We start from the raw sequence: 24065 nt of genomic DNA, 5'->3' as shown, positions 1-24065 counted from the left end.
GAAAAAAAAAGTGTGAAAAATGAGAAGCATGGTGTTGAATCGGAAGGGAGGATGAAGCAGGAGAGTTAACACTATGAATGTGGGATATAACAGCTGAGAACAAAAGAATAGAAAGATATATGCTAGTTTAGAAAATAACCAGTAAAATGATCATTCTTTATCTCAAGAGAGCTCATGTAGTTAGAACCCGCTGAGTTATTCTGCAAACTGCATTGTGTACACCCCCTGCCTTTTCCTTTTCTTTTTTTTATTACTGCCATTCCAGCCAAAAACACCTGAGGCGAGAATAAGCATTACTGTATCTGTTGGGAGGAGGGTCAAAGGTCTACAGCCTGCTGTGTGCACCATAACATATCAACAAAGAGGCCAGAGGGTTCCTCCAAAATCCAGCTGTGGTTTCATCCCCCGAAAAGGCAGATCCATCACTGCCACGGGCCTGCACTGGCGAGAGGGTGCAAGTCAAAGAGTAATTCGAGGGAAATCAAGGAGAGAGGCATTTCTAATCTCGGCAAGCCTTCCGTATTACAATGTAATGGAGATAATGACAATGAGATTAAAAGACTAGCAAGCCAAGAATGCCTTCCTGGTAAATTAAGTTTCACATGTCTGACTAATCAAAAAGCCTTCTGAGAAGTTCCCGAGACAAAACAGATCATTCATTTTGGGTCTCAGGAAATCAATCTATTGATTTGGAAAAGCTCTCCTCAAACTGCATCACTAAGAAAAAGTCGTGTTTTGGCATCCATATGGAAGGTTTTATAAACTAATACGTCTGTTTACACTCCAGGCTGCACATCACTTTAGCGTAGCTTGCTCATGGTCTTCCTTAAGGTTTATAACAGCTGCTGCTAATGAAGCTGGTGTGATCCAGATGATGCCACTTTTAATTATAGATGCAATGCAACACACCAGTGTATCTAAATGGGACTTTTTTTTTTTTTTGGTTAAATGCTCACAAGAGATGGATGCTCTTTTCCGTCTCAGCAGCGGGACATCCCACCAGTCCGTGTGTCATGGCCAGCATTTACTGCTTTTGTCTGTCTCTTCCCACACCCCATAAAAATCCATAATGACTACGCATGCACAGTCCTATTGGCCTATTATGCTAATGGCGGTGTCATCATTTTGCTCACATCAGTGCTCAGGACGGTCCATCTGCCTCACTAAACACATCTTGCATGGGTATGAAAGACAAAGACTTTTGCCCGTCAGCAACTCTGGACATCTCAAAGGAATATTGGGGGGGGGGGGGGGGGGGGGGGGGTGAAACTGAGCCCCTGCAGTCTGAATCAGATGTTTGATTTGCATCTTGGAGAGAGAAATTGCCCCCTGTTGGATGCAAAGCGGGGGATTGGTCGCATGGGTCATTACCTGGGGTGCAATGCAGCAGGAAGCTGCAGTGGAGGCGTGTACGCATGTCCGTCGCCCACATGGTGAAATTTGTTAGCAGTGCATCTAAAATCTATCGAGTCCTTGTCAGGGCAGGTCAGTGACAATTTATGATAATATGAGAGGTTGACTCCGTACTTTGAGCAGCTTTAACAGAAACATCAATAATCAATATACGTCAATGGGACGGTTTAGCAGCTGCAGAGCTAAGCAGTGACTTTTAAAAAGAATTTGCAGTCTATCTAACTTTGATCCTTCCAATATTCATGCTTAGTCAAGGAAACCTGCTCTATTTTTTTTTTCTTCTCAAATCCTTAGGCATGTCAAGATGAGATATTTTCATCCGTCTGCAATGAAGTGAATAAGCACGTTTCCAAAAATGTTGGCCGATTTTTTTTTAAAGATTAGTTCGTTCTGGAAAAAAAATGGGCCACCTTGAATAACACCTAACATTTACCACAGAAACATTATGCCGGTGCGAGTGGAGAAGCTTCTAAATTTGTAGATCTATCAAGGCTGGATTCAGTCATTTGCTAGAAGGCATGACAAGGCCATTGCTCTGCGTCAGAGTATTGAACGATGACAGCGGCGTTGGCAGAAATCGCTGCCATCCTATTCCTATGGATCCTGGCCCTCATTTATTACACCGCCTATGGGCATCTACAGGGACAAGTGGAGCCACGTACACCCGCTAATTACTTTCTTAAGCGTTCACTTTAATGCCAGGTGCATCCTGCTGATACAAACCGAGGTGTTTATCACCAGTAATGGCCTCAGAGAGAGGGAGACAGACAGACAGGCAGGGAGAAAAAGAAGGCTGGATAGAAATGAAGAGCATTTCTTGATGAGGAGCTTAACAGTGGTACTTCTATTTTTGCTTGCTCCCTGCTTCTGTCTGAGGGAAAGGGGGTGAGAACGTGGTGGAGTTAATCATACAGACAATAACACTGTCACACACACTGTGGTGGAACGCTGCATCCTCTATCATCTGTCATTAAGATTAACATTAAGTTCCTGCTGCCAACTGCACAAAGCTGAGAAAGAATGACTATAACCTCTGCTCCCTCCTCCTTATTCTAACATTAAATGCCCTCATGTCATTTACTATAGCATGACTGCTTGGGTGTTAGGAAGCAGAGGAAGAACGTGCAGAAGGAGACGTCACATTGTGAAAGTGGCATTAACCAAATCAAATAAAACGTTTTCTTTACAAATTAAACTGATGTAGGACTGAAATATATCTGATAGGTATACATATAGATAGATTTATAGATACAGCTTTTTTTCTCTCTCAGAAAGGGGATTTTTATTGTATGGACAAATACAAACAAGGCAAACATGAGGCTCTTTGTGTTGAGGACGCAGGAATTTATTTATGGGTACATGCAGTTAAAGGCACAGTAGAAGCAGCCTCTGTGGGAATCACTGAGTTTCCTTATAAGTATAGTAAAAAACAACCACGAATATCCGGTTCCCATGCAACCTGAGCAGCATGGCGTACAAAAACAAGCAAAAAGAAAAAGAAAAAAAAAAATCTATTAATTCTGTTTGCAAAAGATAGAGGAAAAAAAGACATGGTGAGGGCAAGAGGAGCACCGACCACTTTGCTACACTGGTTTGGTGGAGCAATTTCAGTTTTTTTGTCTAAAGTTAAGGTTAACGTTAATTTATTGTTCTTTCAAGCTGTTGTGAAAGAACACAAACTGCTGCATCAAACGAGACATGACAATGAAAAGTAATCCAACTCGCACAAGTTTGCAAGAACTGATCCATTAGTGACATGTCAATCGCACGGCTTCTCTTACAAACATAATTTACAGAACATGCACGTCCTAATACAGTCATTACAGCAAACACCTCTCTTCCACTCAAGCAACTAAAGGACAGTAAAGATGCAGAGCTTCACATGCATTCGTATGTTTAACTTAGAAAGGAAATGAATGTTTTTAAGGTCATTCTTACCCAAACAGACCTGGCACCTTCCAGATGTTATTAGCAATACCCAGAGTTCAACATACTGTAGGGGTCAGCTAAATTCCCGCTGGCCTGACAAAAAGTAGGTCTCCAAAAATAATGTCTGGAGTAGGAGCACTGGCTTTCCAGTGATCCCCCATGCAGTTTTAACCTAAAGATTAGGTTTGAGCTTTAGGCATATCTCAATGAAGGTTGAAAAGTTATTGTGTTTATTGTACGGAGCGATGAGTGCCTGACCGTCTCCGTCTAAGTCTTATGTTGGGGTGTGAGCTGTGAGGTTTTTAAACCTGGAAGGATTTACTCTTCTGAAGCTGTAAATGCAAACATTCACCAAAAACCAAAAGAGGAACAATAATTAGAAAAAACAAACAAAAGAAAAAACTCAATGCTTTACTGATAAACCTCTTAAGAGGCTTGTTTAACAATCATAAACTCTTTACACACTGATCTCCAAGTTATAAAACCATTGCTAATAAATATTTCCAACCTGCCAACCCTTTTCTTGTTATTCCTTTTCTTTCTTTTTTTAAAAACCACCTATATCTTCTTTGTTTCTCTGTCCTTTAATCCCTTCGTCAATCCCAGCGGCTTCGTGGGATATTTAATAAAACTCCACATGCTAGGAGACATGAAGCCGCATGCAGTTCGTTATTATTTGCGCTGTGTGTGTGTTTGAGCGAGCACACTGCTCCACTTTACCCCTGAGACAGTAAATCCAAACAGTCACATCGGGGTCTCGACTCATTGCCATCAGTAGCAGTAAAGGTCTCCATAACAACTCCTCATCCAGCCCAACCCCCAACACACACATATAAACCAAGTCTCTGTAGAGCTGATCCACTGACAGATGAATAAGAGGGAGGAGTGAGCTTGGTTTAGATATCTACGTTACAGTTCCGCGGCTTTGTGTGATAAATCACAGAGTGGAACAAAAGATGACTGGACAGCAAGGGTGAGGATGAACTGCAGGAAAAGGTGTGTTGGAGAGATGCTGCAAAGCAAAATGACATTGTTGAACAGGAGAAGCAGAGGAAATACTTCCTCTGTGTACTTTTCCTTTAGGAGAGAACATGATGAGGTTGAGAAATCATGTGAGAAACTGAACATGTTGTCACTTTAACACGTTATAAAGCAGAACAGATCACCTACTTATTCCTTCTACAGTCTGTCTCCATCCTAAAGGTGTCCGTATATCATTTAATACAGCTCCTTATTTCAAGCCTCCTGCTGCACAGGTCAGCATATTTCCATACCGAGGACATTTTCTGATGGGTTTATGACCAAGGGTACATTCTTCAAAGTACATATTGACTTCAACCTGGGGGGGGGGGGGGGGGGGGGGGGGATGTACTGAAATAGATGTCTGGATTTTCATACAATATGCATGTGTTATGCCAATGGACTGTGCGAGGAACAGTACCAGTCCATCTTTCAAGCCAACATATATTGACCATGACTACCATCTGCTGTAACATCGGACACGAAAACGACGTTCATAGATCTCTGTTACTGATACAGCATGCTTCGATAGCCATACAAAGTGTGGAAACCAGTACGTTCATCTGTCATCATTTCAGGCACATTACAACTCTGAACAAAGGCGGGGAAAAAGCACAGAGGGACACCAAGGAGTTCAGAGGAATGCACACACATCTGAGGCAAGACACTGTCCGTTCTAATAGGTAGCATACAAAGTTATAAATGTTTACAATTCAGGTGCAAGAACGCACCTTTCAGCCAGTCATCTAGAAGGATGCTGGACAAATGCCGGCGCACTACTGGTTGAGTAATAACGAGGAGATAATTGCGGAAGCCTGTACAGTTTATTAACCCTGCCAAATAGGAATCTTTGTAACAAAGAAATGTGAGTTACAAGCCAGGATTCAAGGCGAAAGAGGAAATAAAAGTGCCTTGGGAAGAGCCAACATCATCTCAAGCTGCTGTCCATTAGCAGGCAATTTAAACAGGTGATGTTTATTTGCTTTTCCATTATAATAATCATCTTTCTGTTGTTTTGTGCTACAGTCCAAAAAAATTGCTGCCAAATGGAGGAGCATGCTGCTTTCATGCTGTTTTTCTTTTGCATGGCACAAATATGACAATCAGGTATGGAAATGACTGAAAATTCAGGATGTTTTTATCAAATGATCACTGCAGAAAAATCTGAAACAGAGTTACTGTTTTACAGTTCTGTCTGATATAAGGAGCATAGATCAGGCTACATTGTCAATACCTGATTGACATCAGTAGTTGTTTGACAAATGAGTGAGTTTCATCTCTAATTTGCCGTTTTCCCATCACAAAGAGGGGAGAGCACCACAAAAATCACCTTCACTGCTTGATGACTTTATTTTCCTTCATGTTGCAATTATCCTGAGTAAACAGATTACTAAAACTGTTTCTGGACTCAAAGTGCAAACTGTGTGTGATGACTTTCATTAGAGGCCAGATGCTTACAGCACATGGCGTTCAACAGCTTTTAGCGCAGAGTCTGCACAGAGCTAATTCTGGGTAGCAGCGTTGTTATTAAATAGTCACTTCTGTGATTTCTGTTCCCACATTATATGATATGAGGGAAAGAAATGTACAACGAAAGCTCATTTAGGATGGTGAAGATGTGCATTGTAAGCGTGTTGTTACTGGGGTGTCAGCCCATTTTAAACTTGTTTGGGAGCGTTTTCTTGATGAGGAGCAGGGATGAAACATTCCCTCGGGGCATTACCAGCCTGTTCATACATGGGAGAAAAAAAAAAAAAGACAATGTGAACACACAATCGAAGGGCTTAAGATAACAACGAGCCAAAAAAATCTTAGGTGAAGTTTAGTTGGGAGGGTCAAATGTCCGTTATTTCCTGTCATCTTTCTGATAAAGTAAAAAATGTCCCCAAAGTAAAAAAAAAAAAAAAAAAAAAAAAAAAGTTTACAGTGAGACACAATGCCAAGTGGCATTTAGTCATAAACAAAGAATATTTCTGCATGTATGTTTTCAGCTGATGTCGGAGAGTTGAATATCTTCTGACAGGATTTAAAAAAAAAAAAATTATATATATATATATATATATATATATATATATATATATATATATATATATATATATATATATATATATATATATATATATATAAAAATAAATAAAATGTTCAGGCAACACATCATATCAAACTCCTTTGCTTAGACAGCACACACACCAAAAAAAAAAAAAAAAAGACACTTGCTGCAACTCCATCAATGGTATGGATTACACTCACCGAGCACAGATTGCGTTGCCAATCACCATGTTGTCTATTTATCATCATTTGGGTTTGCTCTGGGGTTAATAGGGTTAAAGGGTGGGTGCTGGTTCCCCCTTAAAAAGCCTCGTGTTCTCTCTAGTTAAGGCAGGCGTCAGAAATAAGAGGACTAAATAAATACAAATGATCCAGTTAAGGAGAAAAATGACACACATTTCACTCAAGCTGCTTTTTAAAAAGGAGACCTGGGTGACCCCCTGCAGTGAAATCCATCAGCATGGATAAGAAATTGAGAGGTGAAGAGGAAGGGGCAGAGGAAAAAAGAGGGATTTGAGAAAGAAAGAAAAAAAAATAGCACGCGAGGGGTAAAAAATCTGGAGAGGGGGAGTGAAGGTGGGAGCGGGAGTGGACACTAACGGACAGGAATGGGAGAAGGAGATTTAAATTAAGACAGAAAACACTGTTTCTACATTAAGCGAGCACTGAGGGAGACGAAGAAGGATGAGTGGGTGAGGAAAAAGCAGTTGAGCGAGTGTCCGCTCTGACCTTCTGTATCCATATTCTTCCGAGGACATTGGCGTCCGGCCTTAGGCGGAACTCAGACCGGAGACATCTGCCAAACAAGCTAAAATATGTCCAGTTTAACACTTCAGCTGACTCCTAATAAAATATATATATATTTTTTTTAAGATCTTAATGATTCACATTTAATCATTTTTTGCTTCCCTTGGACTTCATATGAAAAATACAAGGTTGAAAATTATTCCGTTCCTTTCTGTAATCAGTGCAAAGGCCTTTAATTGACATCATAGCAATCAAACAGGTCACATACTTAACCCTTCCTGAACCTGAATGGCTGTATATTTCTGATAATTGTCTGGTGAGAGAATCTATGGCCGAGGCTGGGAGTTTCAGAAGACTGCTTGATTAGTCTTAATGTCGCGGTACTTCCAAAGGATCTTACAAGAGTTTAATGTGACTAAAACCACTGGCTTTATTGTACTGATTTACATCCCTAATGCAACATCTTACCACATCACTTCATTGATTAAACTATAATGCTGAACAAACCTATTGATCAAACTGAAATAATGAAAAAACACATCAACATTGGTCAGCATGTTGAATTTGTACTTATACTTAATTTGTGATAATGTAGCCTAAAACATATGGACACGTGGGCAGAAAATACGTGCAGAAAGGCAAGATGTGAGTGTTTTCCAAGCCATTGTCAGTACAGCAAAGTCAGTAAATATGACACGAAGCAGTGTGTACGTGCATTGCATCTATGTGTGCGCCCACACAGGTCACTTGAATTGTGTCCAGCTTTTTTACAGCCAGGACAGCAAAGCTCTTAAGACCAAAAGCGGAGCTTTTAAAACAGATATTGACTTTTGTCTCTTCAGCTGACCATCTTGTGCTTGTGCACAGGTTGCCTAGATACAGGATTGTGGTTCACCCTCACCTGACAGAGGGGTCATTAAACCGCGACGTGTGTCTGGTCTTCTGACCGACTGGACAGAAATAACCATGGCGCACATGTTTGTGATTATCTCTGTCATTAAACATCGTTAAATTATTGTCTCATTTATTCTGAAATTTTATCACAAACAGATCAATTTTAACCAAAAAGAAATGTTTATTTTTCTCTTTCTTATTCATATTTAAAAGCAGACGTGAATTTTTTTTTTTTTTAACTAGATCTTGGAAACAATCAATCTATTTAGCTGCTACTGTAACATACTTATGTAAAAAAAACACGCTTTAAAAACTTCCCAAGCTCTAACCGCTTGGTTTTACTTTTAGTCCGATAGCTTATTTTCAAGTAATTTAAAAAAGAAATCTGAATGTTAGTGACTAAAGGATGAGTGGGTTTTTTTCCCCCCTGTATATCATGGAAAAGACAGACTGTCACGCATGGTCTCTTGACCAGCACAGCAGTGCTGGGAAGAAAAACAACAAGCCATTAACATTCAACAAGTTTTGCTCCACTCCTCCTCACTCCACCTTTGTGCTTGCGTGTGTGTGTGGAGACAAAGCAAGAAGCGTGGCTGCTGGTACTGTCAACTGAGAAAGTGTGAAAGAAAAAGAAGAATAAAAATGAGATAAGGGGGGGAGAGTGTGCAGCCTTAGGAAGGAGAGGAGGGATGACTGTGGCAGCGTTCGGGCTGAAAGTAAAATGTTTGGCTTATGTGCAAAAAAATACACACTTTATCAGGAAAACAAAGAGAAATGTCAGGCAGGCCTTTTCTGAACTTCTACAACTGCCAACGTGAAAAGAAAAATACTTGAGCGTCCAAGTTATTGAGAGTTCGAAGGGCAATGTGAGTCTCAGGTTCTTTAGCATTACAAGGTCGTGTCAAAGCCACCTATTCGCCAACGTGTGATGTCACCGTCGCGTCTCAATTCAGCAGGGACCCGGGTCAAACCAAGAGCGAACAGCTTTAACAAAGACGTTTAAAGTCCTGACAGGAGACTGAGGACTATGCACGCTTCTTTACTCCTTCTCTCTCTCCTTATCACACATCTAACATTTTCCTCCGAGCCCGTCAGGCTTACGTTTCAGGCTAAAGCCAACATTTGGTCACGTCACGCTCAGACTACAATGCAGATATACATGTGTGTATTCGTCCTGCTGTGCAGAATCACACACATGTAGCACAGTAAAGGTCACGCATTCAGAGCAGGACAGTGCGATAATACATCAGACCCTGATAAACAACTAGTGGCAAATATGGCAGCATATAAATCAGAAAGTAGATCTGCTTCTGCAGGCATAAGGGGGGGTCGTATCTACAATGAGCATCATAGGGAAAGTGAACATAGGCTTGTGATGCCATGTGTACATGTCTAAAATACATTATCAGTTCCATATTTAGTCATAAGTTGGAGACATGATTACCCTGTGCATTTTCTCTACATTGTTAAAAGTACAAAAATATCCTGCAATTTGAAGCTCCAGGGGAGTATATTTTCAGTTTTTAGTATAATATTTGGTCACACCCACCTCAGATGATGTCAAATATGAAGGAAAATTACCCCAATTTCCTTCTACTATTATTGATAGTCCTCTTAAAGTATAAGAAGTTGTGCAATTAGACACATTAGTCCATATATAGTTTAGTGTATGTGTTTTTGTGAGTGTGTGACTGTACATGAGTGGATATAATGAGGGCACAGTGATGCAGTAGCATTCCAGTTGGGAGAGCTCAATCATTTTCAGAAAACTCTGCTGGGAATAGTGCAGGAGAATAGCCGCGAACAGCTGGATCACACACAACAACTGCACCCCATGCTGTGTGCAGACACCTGACCACTCCCGAGTCCCCACCTCTCACACTTTCATTTATTTCTTTCAGCATCGCCTCTGAAAGTGATCACTGTGGGCTGTGGCACCAAATGGAACAGATGTGCCACAGCCACCTGCTGAAAGCATATCCGGTAATGAACAAATCACTTGGCTTCCAAACAGGCTTCATATGGTATTAATTGTATTCTGTAGTGGAGCGCATCAACGTAAAGAAAAGGTGCAGTGCAGGTCAGTGGTAGTAATGCACCTCTGAGCTCTGACCCACTCCTGAAACCTTGCCATAAAAAGCAATAACCCTTGACAGACGTGCACATCTGGTCTCAACCACATCAATAATAAACTGCACCATTATATCAGCCTTCACAATCTCTTGGCAGTGGCACTGATATAAGTTACAGTGGAAATAAAGACATTTTAAGAAAGATCTCTAACACGCTAGATCTTCAAATTAACATATCAAATGGTAATGGTCCTATCAAGAATTAATAAAGCTCCAGCTCCTTTTTTCACCCCTTTTATCTCAAGGGGACATTTTCAGCTCTGAGGAAATCAAAAGCCTCTGTGAGACAAGAAATATTTCTTATTACTCAACAGACAGATAGCATCTTATCTCTGTAGGGTCTCTGTCATAAGAGCTTTGTGGAAGCACACATATTGTGCACACAAAAGCTGTTTGTCTTATGAGATGGATACAAACAGGCCATTATGCATGAACTTGTGCACATAAGGATGGGCCGAACACTGACCGTTAAATCCAATTAACCCTTTGCTCTGATCCCCTCAATGCATCCCTGCTCCCGCCTAGTAACAACAGACCTTCCCGCCATTTCAACATTGTGTTTGTGCATGAAGAAGCGGTGTTTCCACTGTTCTAATCCAGTCACAGCCCTGCTAATGCACCTCTTATAATCTAATCCACCAATCGGTGAATTTTGTGCAAAAACACCCCGTGTCACATGACTAACCACACATGAGCTCAACGCTGGCTGGGAGTTAGCGTTGTCATTTTGCACTAATGTTATTCCACTGCATCTTTTTTCTTTCCTTTAATATAATTTTGGAAGTCTAAGCTCTGGCTTCTACCAGTCTAGCGCTAAGCCCCTAGTGGGCTAGGCTAATCAGTTTCCAGCATTTCTGAGGGAGACAATGATCCCAGTGTTAGCGCTGGCTAATGACAAGCTAACACAATTAGCCTAGCCTCCCTGGAGATGAGCTCAGAGCCAGGGCCCATTCTTCCCCCACCTCCTGCAGGCTCCTCATCCACTTTCTCTACATTACTATGGAGCCTAATGGCCTCATATTTAACAGACAGATGGAACATGAATGGGGAGGGATTTGGAGACTTCTTTAGTTACATCTATGTGTTGGATATAAGCGACATGCATGACAGCTTGGGTGTTTAGTATTACCTCCTAACCATTATAAGTAAGGCTAGTTCATCTGTATAGCACAACAACTGTGTGATTCAAAGTGCTTTAAAGAGGCATTAAAACATTAGAAGGTAAGGTACATTAATTCAAATTAAAACCAAAATAGACAGAAAAAAGAAAGAAGAGAACAACATTAAAAACATGAGCAAGTTTTAAATGTCCAACTTAAAAGAAACAATGCAGGTCTGGACTTTTGAATGAAAACTGTTCAAATGCAGCTGAGAAGAGGTGAGTTTTTAACCTGGATTTAAATAAACAGAGTTTCAGCTGATCTGATGCTTTGTGGGAGTTTGTTCCAGACATGTGGAGCACAGAAGCATCATGCTGCTTCTTCATTACTGCAGTAAACAATGAAAAACCAGCAAATTGAAGTATGCATACTGACTAATGCATCACTCCTCATTTTTCCTTCGTTTCCACGATCTTGATGTGGGAAATGATCCCCTTTCGTTGATTAAAAAAAAAAAAAAAAAAAATCTTATTTGAAGTTTAATATCAAGCTAGAACAAGTCGTCTTTACTATCATCAGCATGTGATCAGTCTTATCAGCGAACCGCATCATCAACAACAGGTAATGGGCCGAACTAATGTGGCTCTGATTGAAAGATGTAGGATGGAATGTGGCTAACATAATTCAATAGCATACTCAGTGGTCCATCAGGACGTATTACCCTCACTAAATGCTTCATTTTAGTTAAAAGATCATAAAAAAAAAATAAATAAATAAAAAAAAAACTTTTTCTTTTAGAAATTTCAGAGTGCTTGTTTTTCAAGTTATTTTGATCAAATAAATATCCCTTTATTCTTAGAATAAATAATCTGGACATAATTCAGGAAGTTAGCAGAAAACCATACGACCACAGCATTTTTATTTGAAAATGCCACAAATCAAAGTGTTTTCTCAGTCTTCTCGACCTAATCTTCACATCAATCACTTGATAATCTTTCAGACAGTGGGAATTTCTAGAAGGATGCATGATATCTATTTCAGCTTTTCCCTGTTTTGTTGTCAATTAGGATCATTTTCAGATCATTACTGAGCTTAGAGAAGCTCATGGTTGCTAAAAGCTACTGCAGGAAACTTTTAGATGGAAAAGTTTCAGCAGCACTCTCAAAGTTACTTCTATTTTTTTCCTCTTTTTAAAACCAGTAATATGCCAAGGACTGTCAGCGGAGGAACTTACTTGAATTTTGCATTCACTTGATCTGCAGCTTTATGGTAGTTCTCAGTGGTGACCTTGTAGAAATGAGAGCTCTGTCGAGAGAAATGGAAAAGTCAGTGAGTGACAAGAAGCCGTTAAAAAAAAAAAAAAAAAAGAAAGCAGATGAAACTTTTTAGACTAAATGAAACATTTCAACAGGATGATGTTTTCATGAGATTGCTACGGTGAAAGCAATTCATACCTCATCTCTTAAACTCAAAGTCAAATGGAGACAAGTGCAAGCATTCATTTGGTTAGGTTTATTCATCACAACACAGGTTACAAGTTGAGTAAATCTTTGCAAATATAAGATTTGGAAAGCTTAAGAAAATATAATTATGTGCAAGTAGAGAAATGATGAATTTAGTTCTGCAGTAACAAACATCAAACTCCTGATGGATAAATGTGGGCTGCACAGTAGAGTGGTTGATATAGGCATCTTGCAAGAGAAAGTTTAGGATGGTGAGATCATACGAGGTGTAATTGCTAGATCCAATGGAGGACAAGTTTACATTTTTAATTTAATGTACACAACAGCTCTATCAATATGTAACTTTACGAGCGACTCCACATATCTACCTTTTCTTGGGACCATTCTTATACCTTGAATCCTTAGCATGTGTGTCGTGCACTTGTGTGTGAAAGTGTAGGTGTGTGTGTGAATTATGAGTGTTTGTCCTTATCCTCTGACAAAAGACTCCTGTAATAACAGAGAGCAATCCTGTAAGGCCACAGGGTCGCTAGTCAACAATGTACAGTCCAGTGGTCAGAATCCCCCAGTGACCTGTAGCAAATGAACCCATAGCAGGACCACTCAACCTAAATTACCTCCTCAAACACAGCCATATAACCTTGCTCCTGCACCATTTATACAAGCTCGGGAAGATCTTTCTTGTCAGCCCCCAGTGGCTGCTATGCACATTTATGATCACATAGACAGAAGTTGTAAAGTGTGAAAGATAGCATGATGGAGAGCAGAATGACGTTGATGGAGCAGTAGTGCCCTCCAATTCAAATGGCTTTTGCTCCAAAAGATCCCAGGATATATAAAGTAATACTTGTATAAACTTGTTTCATATGAAAAGAATATTTACACAACTAGAAACAACAATGTGTTAGATTATGATGAAATGGTCAACACATAAATTTTATGATGTCTTTAGAGTGGATATTAAGGGTCGAAATTAAAACTGTTGTGGACTGGTCAGCGCCAAAATATTGTTTTAACTGTAAGTAACGCAGTGCTGTATCCCTTACAGCTGCTGGTTAAGTAAAGAGTAGTGAGTTTGTTTACATCCACTGCTATCAAATCATAGATTGCAGGGAAAGTTTTAACAATCTGATGTTCTGCAAAATAGATGAACATCAGAAGAAACTCAGGTATGTTACAAACAAATTATTATAAATATGCATCAGAGAAGTGGCCTCCTGCCTCTAACACCAAGAGAACTGGATAAAATAAATCTGTTAATATATCAACCTTTTCACATGAAAGGAATAGTGTGTCTTTATAAAAACCCTAGTCCGAATGACAAATATGTCAATGGTTTTAATAACTTCCAATTTATGCTCCTAAGTAATCAAATAGTCAATGTCACTTGAGCAGATTTGTCAGTCGATAGCACAAGTTGGATGCACAAGGTCAGCCCTTTCGTTATTACTAATACGCCCAAAGTCGTCATTGAGCATTTTTAGAACCAATTATTCAGCAGAATAGTTTCATGAATTACTGGAACTGTGTTAAAGATTCCTGAACACCAAAATATATATTAATATTAGTTATTTCTATTTAGGTTTTTATAAACTCTCCCACAGAAAACTATAGATGTGACATACTAAAAAGAAAATGAAAGCACTGGGTCCAACATTCAACCCGGTGTGTGTGAAAACTGGGTATTAGCACTAACAATAATTATACTTTATACAAGATTTATTAGATGCTTCACTCAAAATTATCGAAGACTGAACAAGATATAAAAATGTCCCTTTTTTTTTTTTTTAAAACAAGAATGTTGGCGTGCAAATGACATTTATATGTGAAAATGAGGCACAGCTGCCATCTTCATAATGATGCAACTGAAATGTATGTATACATACGCAGATATTTTCGGGATGCTAGCGATAAATCAATTAAAAAACAATTTAAAAAAAGACAATTTTGTTGGAAAAATATCCAATGACGATATAATGGGTGAGGTGCCAACATTTAGTGGTTTTATTAATGTTTCTTTTTTAGTGTTAATCGTAGTGAATGACATCCAATTACTCTAAAATATTTTGAATCACTTTCCAGTAAAACATCACATCTGCACCTACTAATTAGTTAATGAAAAACTTTAACATTCAAGTTAAACTTTAGGTTTGCATGAATGTGGCTGCTGCTTTCCTATTAAGGTAAACTGATGAAAATTTTCATATGATGTTCATTAAAAGCTATTGTGTTCCTGCATGCATGTTGAGCCACCTTTCCCAGGTTCGTTTGGCTGCAGAAGCAACCACAGGAGATATCAAGCTGAGCATTGAGCTGCAATATCTTTTATAAGTGAAACTGAGGCTTTCAAGTAAGTGGCAGCAGATCAAATAATGGTGTCAGTTCTTATGAGCAGACAGATGGCAAAGTGGCGTGACCAACACAATCAACAGGCTGCAGCAAGTGAGTTTGAGGTTTTAAAGTATATAAATAGTCCAGGAAAGCGTCAGCGGCGTGACCCCTTGAATTTTTTTGTCCTACCAGTGACAATAACAGAGAGGCGGACAGAAAAAGCACAACTCGTAGCTGTAATCTTCATGCATTTATGTTATATAATTATGGGAAAGGTAATGAAAAGACGTATTGACAAGTATCCTTAAAGAAGGAACCCATACAATGGCCATCACTAATGATGCAACCTTGGAAGAAAACTTCTATTACAGTAATTAGCAAATATAAATAGACCTTCACATAATTTAAAAGAAAAAAAAAGTATTCAGTCAGAGAAAAAAATGCATCTTCCTATTCATGTCAAAAAACTACAGAAAAATAGAAAATCAGCACTAATCTGCATCACATTTACTGGATACCAAAAAGTCTATCATAGACACAACATGGATGTGACAACTTTAAGCTTTTGGCTGCTTTCTGCTCCGGCTTCAGCTCCATGCAGGGAATGCATCCATCATAGTTCAGCAAAGATCAATAAGAATGAACTGCGCTGCTGAAAAGATCAATAGTCATGTGTTGTAGAGGTAAAACAGGATGGGACATGACACTGACAAAAGGTCTAATTCTAGTTTGAGTCCTCTTTATCTGGACAGACGCTTGTATAAATGAATTGCATTGGTTTGAGAGTACTTTGAGTTATCACAGTGTGCAGGGAAACTTAATTTGATTCTTATTTACATTAATATGGATTTGCTCTTCTTTGTGTCCATAAGGCTCATGTATGAATATTGAGAAGGATTTAAGTGACCAAAAATTGTATTTGACACATTAAAATGTATTTTCAGTGTAATAAAAATTGATGAGCTCAAACATGCGTAGAATTGTAATAATATGTGGAAACAAGTAGGACTCCACTGATTTCTCAGTGAATAATATACTGAATGTCCCATATTAAGAGTTAACTTGGAAGTGTGCATTTACAGCCATTCGGCACTGAAAAAGGTTTTCAGTTTCAACAAAGCAAGTGTCTGGAGTTAGGAAGAACGATTTAAAACAAAGTTACTCAGAGACTAAACTGGGGATTTTGGGGGGATGCTAAAGAGGCGAGCATAAGATCTCTCCTGGATGCTGGGATTAAGCAGCTGCAGGAGAAGTAGCCCGAGCCAGGTTTGGGTCTCTGTCTGGAATACTAAGTATAAGGTAATAACACCTGCCTAAATGGCAGAGCTGGCAATAATCAGCACGCTAATCCACCTGAGAGGACAAAAGACCATGTGTGTCCATGATTGCACATCCATTTTCAATGCATGGACACACATACACACTAAAACACACTCACTTCCTTGCACACAACTAGAAGCATAAGACAAACTGCATGGGAACATGTGTGGAGGCACAAACTGAAGTGTCTACATGTACCCTGGTGACTAGCCATGAACAGGGACTCACCAGGGGAGAAGAGCATCATTTCTGTGATTACTGAGTGGTCTGAAATTGTGGTGTCCAGCTGTTGCCCCAAACGACTTAACCCTGAAATTTTACAGGCCTTGAGATAACAGACCTGGCTCAAAATTGATCAAACTTTAGAAGCTGACAAAGAAAATAAACGTCTTGATCGGTGTCCGCTGTTCAGCCCTGCTTCATCCCTGGATGAACAATACCACATAGCCGAAGGAACTCCGTGCAGTGTATTACCTTCCTGTGTAATCGTGTATCTACCACCTCGTGGAAAAATCGGCTTCTGTTTATGTTCACCCCATTTACTCCATTTGCTTTCCGCGAGGTTCTGTAGCTCATCTGGAGCAAAACAGAATGCTGGTAGGGGGCTGCCGAAGACAAATTAAGTCATTACTGCTAATGCACTGTTGCGATATGGAGAAGATAGAGGCGGCACCCCAATGCATGCTGAAGCTCCATTTAGAGAAAAATCTTCCAATTCTTAATGAATAAAACAAACAACTCCCTTTCCTGATGGCTTCTCTGTCTTATCTGCTGCTGAGCAGAAGGACCCAACATGGGGCGAAGACCCACCATGACCAATATTATGGTTTTACGGAGAATAATCAAGACAGTTGTTTAAATCAGAGTAGCTTGATCATAGGGAGGGTTACGAAGCTGGTCACCAGGTTTTGAGCTTATTCTACAAAACAGAAAATGCAATTCACTTTTAAGTTTTATTTAAACTTTACTCAGGTTGGGATCCAAGGATCACCAACAATCAGATTTTTCATTCATTTCATCTGCAGTGCAACGTAAGCGTACATCATCACAAGTGTAAACTCGAGAATATAAAAAGTGTGCACATTGCAGACCTTCTTAAATCCACTTCATAAATAAGTAAAACCAGGAGAAAAAAAAAGGAGTAAATGTTGGGGAAAAAAAAAAAAAAAAGCAGAGTACAGAATACTCTTGTCTGCATTTGCATCAGGGACAACACACACACAGTAAACACATAGTTGTGTTCATGTAAGTGGTATAGCTTATGCCCGATGCAGATGTGGTATTTGCATTGTGTTTGTAATGTTTCAATACTCCTACAGCATGGCATCAAAAAGGAAAAGATCATTTAAACTTCGCTGCAAACAAAGGCTCATGGAGCAGGAAAAATGTTAAAGGTCAGAACTCAGGCAACACTTAAAAGTACATACAGATTTTTTTGCTGTTGTCATGCAATAGTTTGAAAATGAATGTTGTTGCTGAAACGACTGACAGTGAATTTACTTCAATTTGACTGAAATTGCGCCGATACTACATGCGTGTACTCTTGCACGGTTCCAATACTACGTAACAATTTGAACAAAATAGGGCCATTAAAATTAACATGTGAATGAACTTGATAAAAAAATACTTTATTTATCCCAGAGGGCATTTACAAATAATGCAAAGGGCCTAATCTGCTGAAATAAACACGTTCATTTAAACACATTGACAACAAAGTTATCAGTCATGTTATAAATCGTATTTCATCATTTTCTCCATGAGAGACGCTTATTTTGGGCATGCAGCTGCTTTTTAATGATTCAAATCAACAAAAAACAATGAGTTTTGGATCATTTCAAGATGTACATTTTGAGAATGACTATTTGATATATCACACAATGAACCACTCAGTTGTCCCATAAGACATTTTGTGCCACACTCCATACCAGTAAACTGTTATGGGATTTAATAGGAATCATATTGGTACTAGGTATCAGCAAGTACTCAAATATAAGTACTTGTAATCTGTTTGAAAAAATGTGCATCCCTAAAACCAGATCATTTTGAGAGCAGTATCTATCTTTTATTCATAAATGTCCATCAAAAAGAGAAGCCGAGTTCTTCAAATTTCTATTTATTTCCTATATCAGCTGAATATTAATGTTCAAGTTTTTAAACTAAGCAGAAAAAGTAAGGACAATGCATTTGCTTGGTTGGTGGATTATTTATTTCCTTCTTAGCAATGAATCTTATACAAGCCTGTTGATTTATCTTTAAAAAAGTCCCTTATGTGAGGAAAATCAACTTGTAGGATGAGCAGCAGAGCAGAGTTGAGTATGTGGGTTGTGCTCATGAAAAAGTTGCCTAATCTCCTCTGCTAATGCCAAACACCTGATTCTGCTATCAATACTGGTCTGGTGTCTTTCATTGGATTGTCTGAAGTCTGAGCACAACCAAGCTGATCCCACCCATGGTGTTTATGCCAGAGAGACCAACACAACCACATTGGGTGACTTGCAACAAAGGCTGGTTGAAGGATGGGATGCCATCCCACAGCAGTGTGTCACCAAGCTGGTGACCAGGCTGTTGCGTCTGTGTATGGATCCTCCACATGCTACCGACAAACTACATAAGCTGACTTTTAAAGTCAGAAAGTTTTGTTTGTACTATAGTCACACGAACAACATGTTCTCTTCCCAGTTGCCACGTGACTTTGCAGCTGAGTTTTAATTTACACACCATGTCACACGCTAGCAAGTGGATAACAACATACTGGCTATTTTCAAAGCATGCATTGGCGGATTTGGGAAAAAAAAATAGGAGACATTATTTGAGGAAAGAAAAAAAACGAGAAATGGGCAAAGCAAAATATATGACAAGAGTTAAGATAAGTGTCTTTCTGGCTGGAGAGATTTCACAGTACAGGTCGGTTGCAAGATGGAGGTGACATGTCATTGGGAAAAACTTGCACCTTGAAATGGATAAATGGTTAAACTGCTGCATGTCTTGTTTCTTCAGACTTCAACCATAAGCAACTACAAAGAAGAGTCAAAAGTAGAATAAGTTTGATGGCATTGGCAGATTTGGCAGGTTTTTCCCATCAACACAAGTCACACACTCCACCCTGCTCAGTTACAAGAACAAACAGATTGTCTGTACAAATGTGGCCAAAAGGGAAGCAGTCTTTCCAATGATGTGAGATTTAGAGCCAAGAATCATGGTTAAGACAAAGAAATAATCCACCAAACATAAATGTTCTGACTGCTTGTGCTAAGCTCACTTCTTATAAAGTCCAGTATCGGACGTACTGACGGTTATTGATGAGTGACAACCATCTCCCAATAAACCCCTAAAACCTGCTGGCTAAACTAAAACGTTTTCTAAGTGATACGAGTCATGAAAGGTTGTTCTTTTTCCAAGTTTGACCTTTTAATAGAATCAACCTCAGCCTAAAAACTTGCCGTTACAGAAATCAACACCTCTGGGGCTTAGTTTTAACAAGCTGCTCCCTATAAGCTGACACTTCAAAAGCGGTATGAAAGAATTAATGATTTTAGCCTGTGGAAAGTTACAGCTACTGCGTTTTCTCTTCAATAAATGAATGTGCCACTCCGTTGTTGTTAAATCACCATTCCTTGAAGAGACTTCCTGTTAAATCCCCTAGAATCCCATCATGCGGTTAAAACAGCAAACAGTGGGAGACATAATAATTTAACACTGCAGAACGCTGTCATGTTTTCACTCCGGATTACTCTGTCGCCAGTTTTACAGCAGAGATTATGCCGGCAGCTTCACCATGAGGGAGAGAAAATGTCTTCCCAAAACAGTTATTGCCACAAAAATACAGTTTTTATCTTAATATTTCTATTGCTAAACAAATCTGTGGAAATACTTTGAGCATCAAAGAGACGGAGGCAAAGGGATTGAGAGAAAGAGGGAAAGGAATTGACAGATAAAGCAGGAGATGAAGTTTGTAAGTCAGAGGGAAAGATGGAGATTGAGATAGAAGCCATTACTGGTTTTTTTTTTTTTTGTTTGTTTTTTAATGCTCCCTCTCTCCTGTATTTCTTCCTTTCACAGAACAGAGGAACGTTGCTATGAGATGGCAATTGCTGCTGTGATTGTCCTCCATAGGAGAGCAGAAAAATCCAATTTCATCGATATACAAGGCACAAAAAAGAAAAAGATTTTTAAAGGAGAGAGAAGAAAAGCCTTTCTGGGAAAAAAAAAAGAAATTGAGGCATGAGGGGGAAAAACATGAAGGAAAGAAAAGCTGAAAAGGGGAGAGACAGACAAAGATGTGAGGGGGAGGGAGGGTGAATAAGACATGGTGAGAAAAAAAAAAAAAAACACACTGGCAAGTTGATTGTTAAATATGAGATTGTTTTACAGCGAAGCAGGTATTGAGTGAAAATGTAATAAATATATAGATATTGTTTTTAGGGGCTATTTGGTGGCTGTGGCCCCAACGAGCAGCAGCAGCCGAGGCAGCAGGCTGAGCTGTCTGCGAGCTGGGTGATGGCCTGTCACTGGAAGCCTTTCTGATGAATGGCCATGTTGGATTGGAAGAGACGTGTAATATATATCAGACTTATATTCCATCTCTCTCCCTCTGGCTCGCTTTTGGTCGCTCAGCCTCTTTCTGCAAGTGTGAGAGATGCTGGGGGGAACCCTGAAGTGTGGGAGGAACTGAGGACAGATGGAGGGGGTAAAATGTGATGGGAGATGAGATTTAGCTATTGCAGTACACTCAGAGTGAAATCAAATTTTGTGCATTCTCACTGGAAAAAAAAGGATGAGTTTGCACCTAAAAATATACAGACAGAAGCCATCCATATTGATATTTTATAGCTGGTCAGCAATGTAGCCATATGTTTCATTTTACTTCGTCACTGTATGCAAGCTATTCCATGTAATTATAAGACTAACACCTGAACCTTTAGGTGAAGCACAGTCAAGTTTGCATCAGATAACCCATTAAGGCTCTAAGCGAGGGGTGATGTCACCACTGGCCTGAGTAGGAAGAGCCAACCATTTACTGGCATCTCATTTGGATGTGACAACATTTTCTTCAAATGCAAAATCAATAAATACTACTGTTCAGAAACTGATACTACTGATGTCTAAAAACCAAAAATCTTCTACATAAAACTGGGAATGCTGAACTGCTAGTGCAGATCCTGAGCTGAGAGACTAGAATCATGGAGAATATGGGAACCTCAAGGCTTGATTCAGCTTCTAAAGTTGGATCACCTTTACGTTGCATCACATCACAAGTGGTTAAAAAGCACTAAATTATGCTCATTGTAATGGAAATAATTTAATCCAGGCAGAATGCTAAAAGGCCCTCCGAGAGGTCAACTGATTGATCTAAACTGGTATCAGGAAGACTGATCATTCTTTGTCTGACAACAAACAATTTGCATTATGCAAATGTTTTGTAGTGATGTGCTACATCTGGACTACAGATGAGCAGATGTTTTCAGTGCTGTTCCTGACCAGTGTACAGTATTAACAGTTTGACCTGGATCTCAAGGTATACATTCAACGTTCAAGACCAGTTATCTTCATTTAGCTGATGTCTGCGTCTGTTTATTCTCCGCAGTATGCCTACAAAACTACATGTGCAGCTCTCTCACTCGGAAGTGAAATTAATGCCAACAGTAAACACACAGGAACCGAACATGGAAAAGGTATTTTGGCTTACATGGGGGGATGAACTGCCTTCCAAAAGGGGCAGTGAGGTCAGAAAAAGGAGGGTTATTAACGCAGTCTAAACAAGCGGCACCCCTGTGGAGTCCACAGTGTTTAAGACACAGCAACAACACATGCAATACACCACCACTGCTCTTCCCAACCCTCACACACAATGAACACATGGTGGCTACTATTACCGTCATCTAAATCAAATCAAATTATTTTGTGTAGCACCCGTTATACATGAAGCAGTGCAAAGTGCTTTATATTAGGGCTGGGCGATATATCGAATATACTCGAGATATCGTGGCTAGTCTCCTGTGCGATATAGAAAATGCCTATATTCGTCATATTCGAGTATCCTGTTGTCACGCAGTTGTTTTTAGCTGCGCACCTAGTTACGTATATAACGTGAGCTACGTGCTACGTCATGAGAGGCAGCATGTAGCCACTGTTGCCCACTTGGCGACTTTCTCGCTAAATCTGGCGACTTTTTTTGTGAAAAGCGACCAGCGACAAATCTAGCGACTTTTACTGGAGTTATTGGAGACTTTCCTGGTGTTTTGGCGGCTGACTTTAAAGTGCATATTGTAAATTTATGGTCTAAACAAGAGTCTCTCCCCGTCCTAAAACACTCAGTCGCTCCGGCTGCAGCTGCAGCCAGTCAGAGGAGCAGAGAGGACACCTGCACGACTCCACCTACAGTCACAATGAACAGCCAAGTCCGCCACTGATCCCGCTCTGGATTACAAAGTGGGACGTAAATTACAAAGTTTTTCCCGTCACGCAAAAATAATTCTATTTGATTACATTCACACCCTGTCACTGACTCACCTCATCCACTGTGTGTGTGACACAAGCACATTTATCTAGCTCGTCATGTCTCTGGAAAGTACAGAAAGGAGGGGGAATCAAATCCTGAATTAAAAACTGGCTGAAGCCATTTATTGGAGACGATACGAGGACATTCTGCCTGTATTAGAAGACTGATTTCTTTTTTTTTTTTTTTTCTTTTAGAAAACAAGAGAGGGCTACAGTTTTTTTTTTTCTTCTTAACCTGTCCTGTCCAGCATCTCAGCATACAGAACAGCAATCTGCGTGCCATATTTTTGCCAGACAGATTTGCTCTGTCAAGGGAGACATCTCATGTAAATAGCTGCCCTTGATAATCTGAATATTTTTATTATTATGATAAATAAATAAATAAAAAAAATAATTATTTATTTTCCTTTTCTCATTTTGCAATCATCGTCAGTCTTGATATGGCCGAGCTGGACCTGGCAGGGAAAGAGGAAAAAAAAAAAGAAGAGGAAATGAAAGGAGGAAAAAGAGAGACAGAAAAGAAAGGCGTGTCTAAGCTGCTAAAGTTACAGTATTTGCAAAGCAATATAAATTACTGAAAAAATACAAGACATAAGTAGGATAGTGACAATATTTAAAAAGCAGACAAAAAAATGAAAAAGTAAAAAAAGAAAATGAATTAATAAAATAACAATTACAATACCAACCGTTATTAAACATACCTAGAGACTCATCAGCAACATTTAGTAGGAAGCAGATGGGAAGATGAGCGCTTTGTGGGCATGCACGTGTGAGTGTTCAACCTGTGATCATGCAATCAAAGATCAGCTGAGTGCTTGTAGGGGAGCACGACCACGACCCAAGGTGTAGAGGAGGAAACCAAGGCCCCCAGGGCCCGGCAAGCCCACCGCGCACAGAGCCCGGGCAGGCAAAGCAGAGAGAGCCTCCGTCCCCCGAGCCCAGAGCCGTGGAAGCCCCCAGGCAGGCGCCACCCGGCGCGACGAGGCAGGGGCACCGGGTAGCACAGGGCGACGGAAAGCCGGCCCGGCGGGCGCTGAAGCGCTGGCCGCACAGAGAGCCGGCAGCCCACAGGCCCCAGGACCACCCGTTCCCCCGGCAGAGCCCGGCCAAGACCCAGCGGGCCCCGCCCACCCAGAGCAAAACCATCGCGGGCCGGCGCCACCACGATA

The 24065-nt window shown here is 40.0% G+C and overlaps 1 protein-coding gene across 2 annotated transcripts in view; it reads right to left on the bottom strand.

The window, feature by feature from the left end:
* Positions 1 to 24065, bottom strand: part of chchd3a (coiled-coil-helix-coiled-coil-helix domain containing 3a) — an 89133-nt gene that overhangs the window by 8740 nt on the left and 56328 nt on the right. For both annotated transcript variants that reach the window (XM_079263491.1, XM_079263492.1), the window contains one exon: positions 12519 to 12589. In XM_079263491.1, coding sequence (XP_079119617.1) covers positions 12519 to 12589 — 71 coding nt within the window. The remainder of the gene's footprint in view (positions 1 to 12518; positions 12590 to 24065) is intronic.

This window comes from Telmatherina bonti (assembly GCF_933228915.1).
Source record: "Telmatherina bonti genome assembly, chromosome: 23".
Lineage (NCBI taxonomy): Eukaryota > Metazoa > Chordata > Actinopteri > Atheriniformes > Telmatherinidae > Telmatherina > Telmatherina bonti.
Note: the sequence above shows the minus strand (reverse complement) of the source record. Positions and strands in the feature narration are given on the sequence as shown.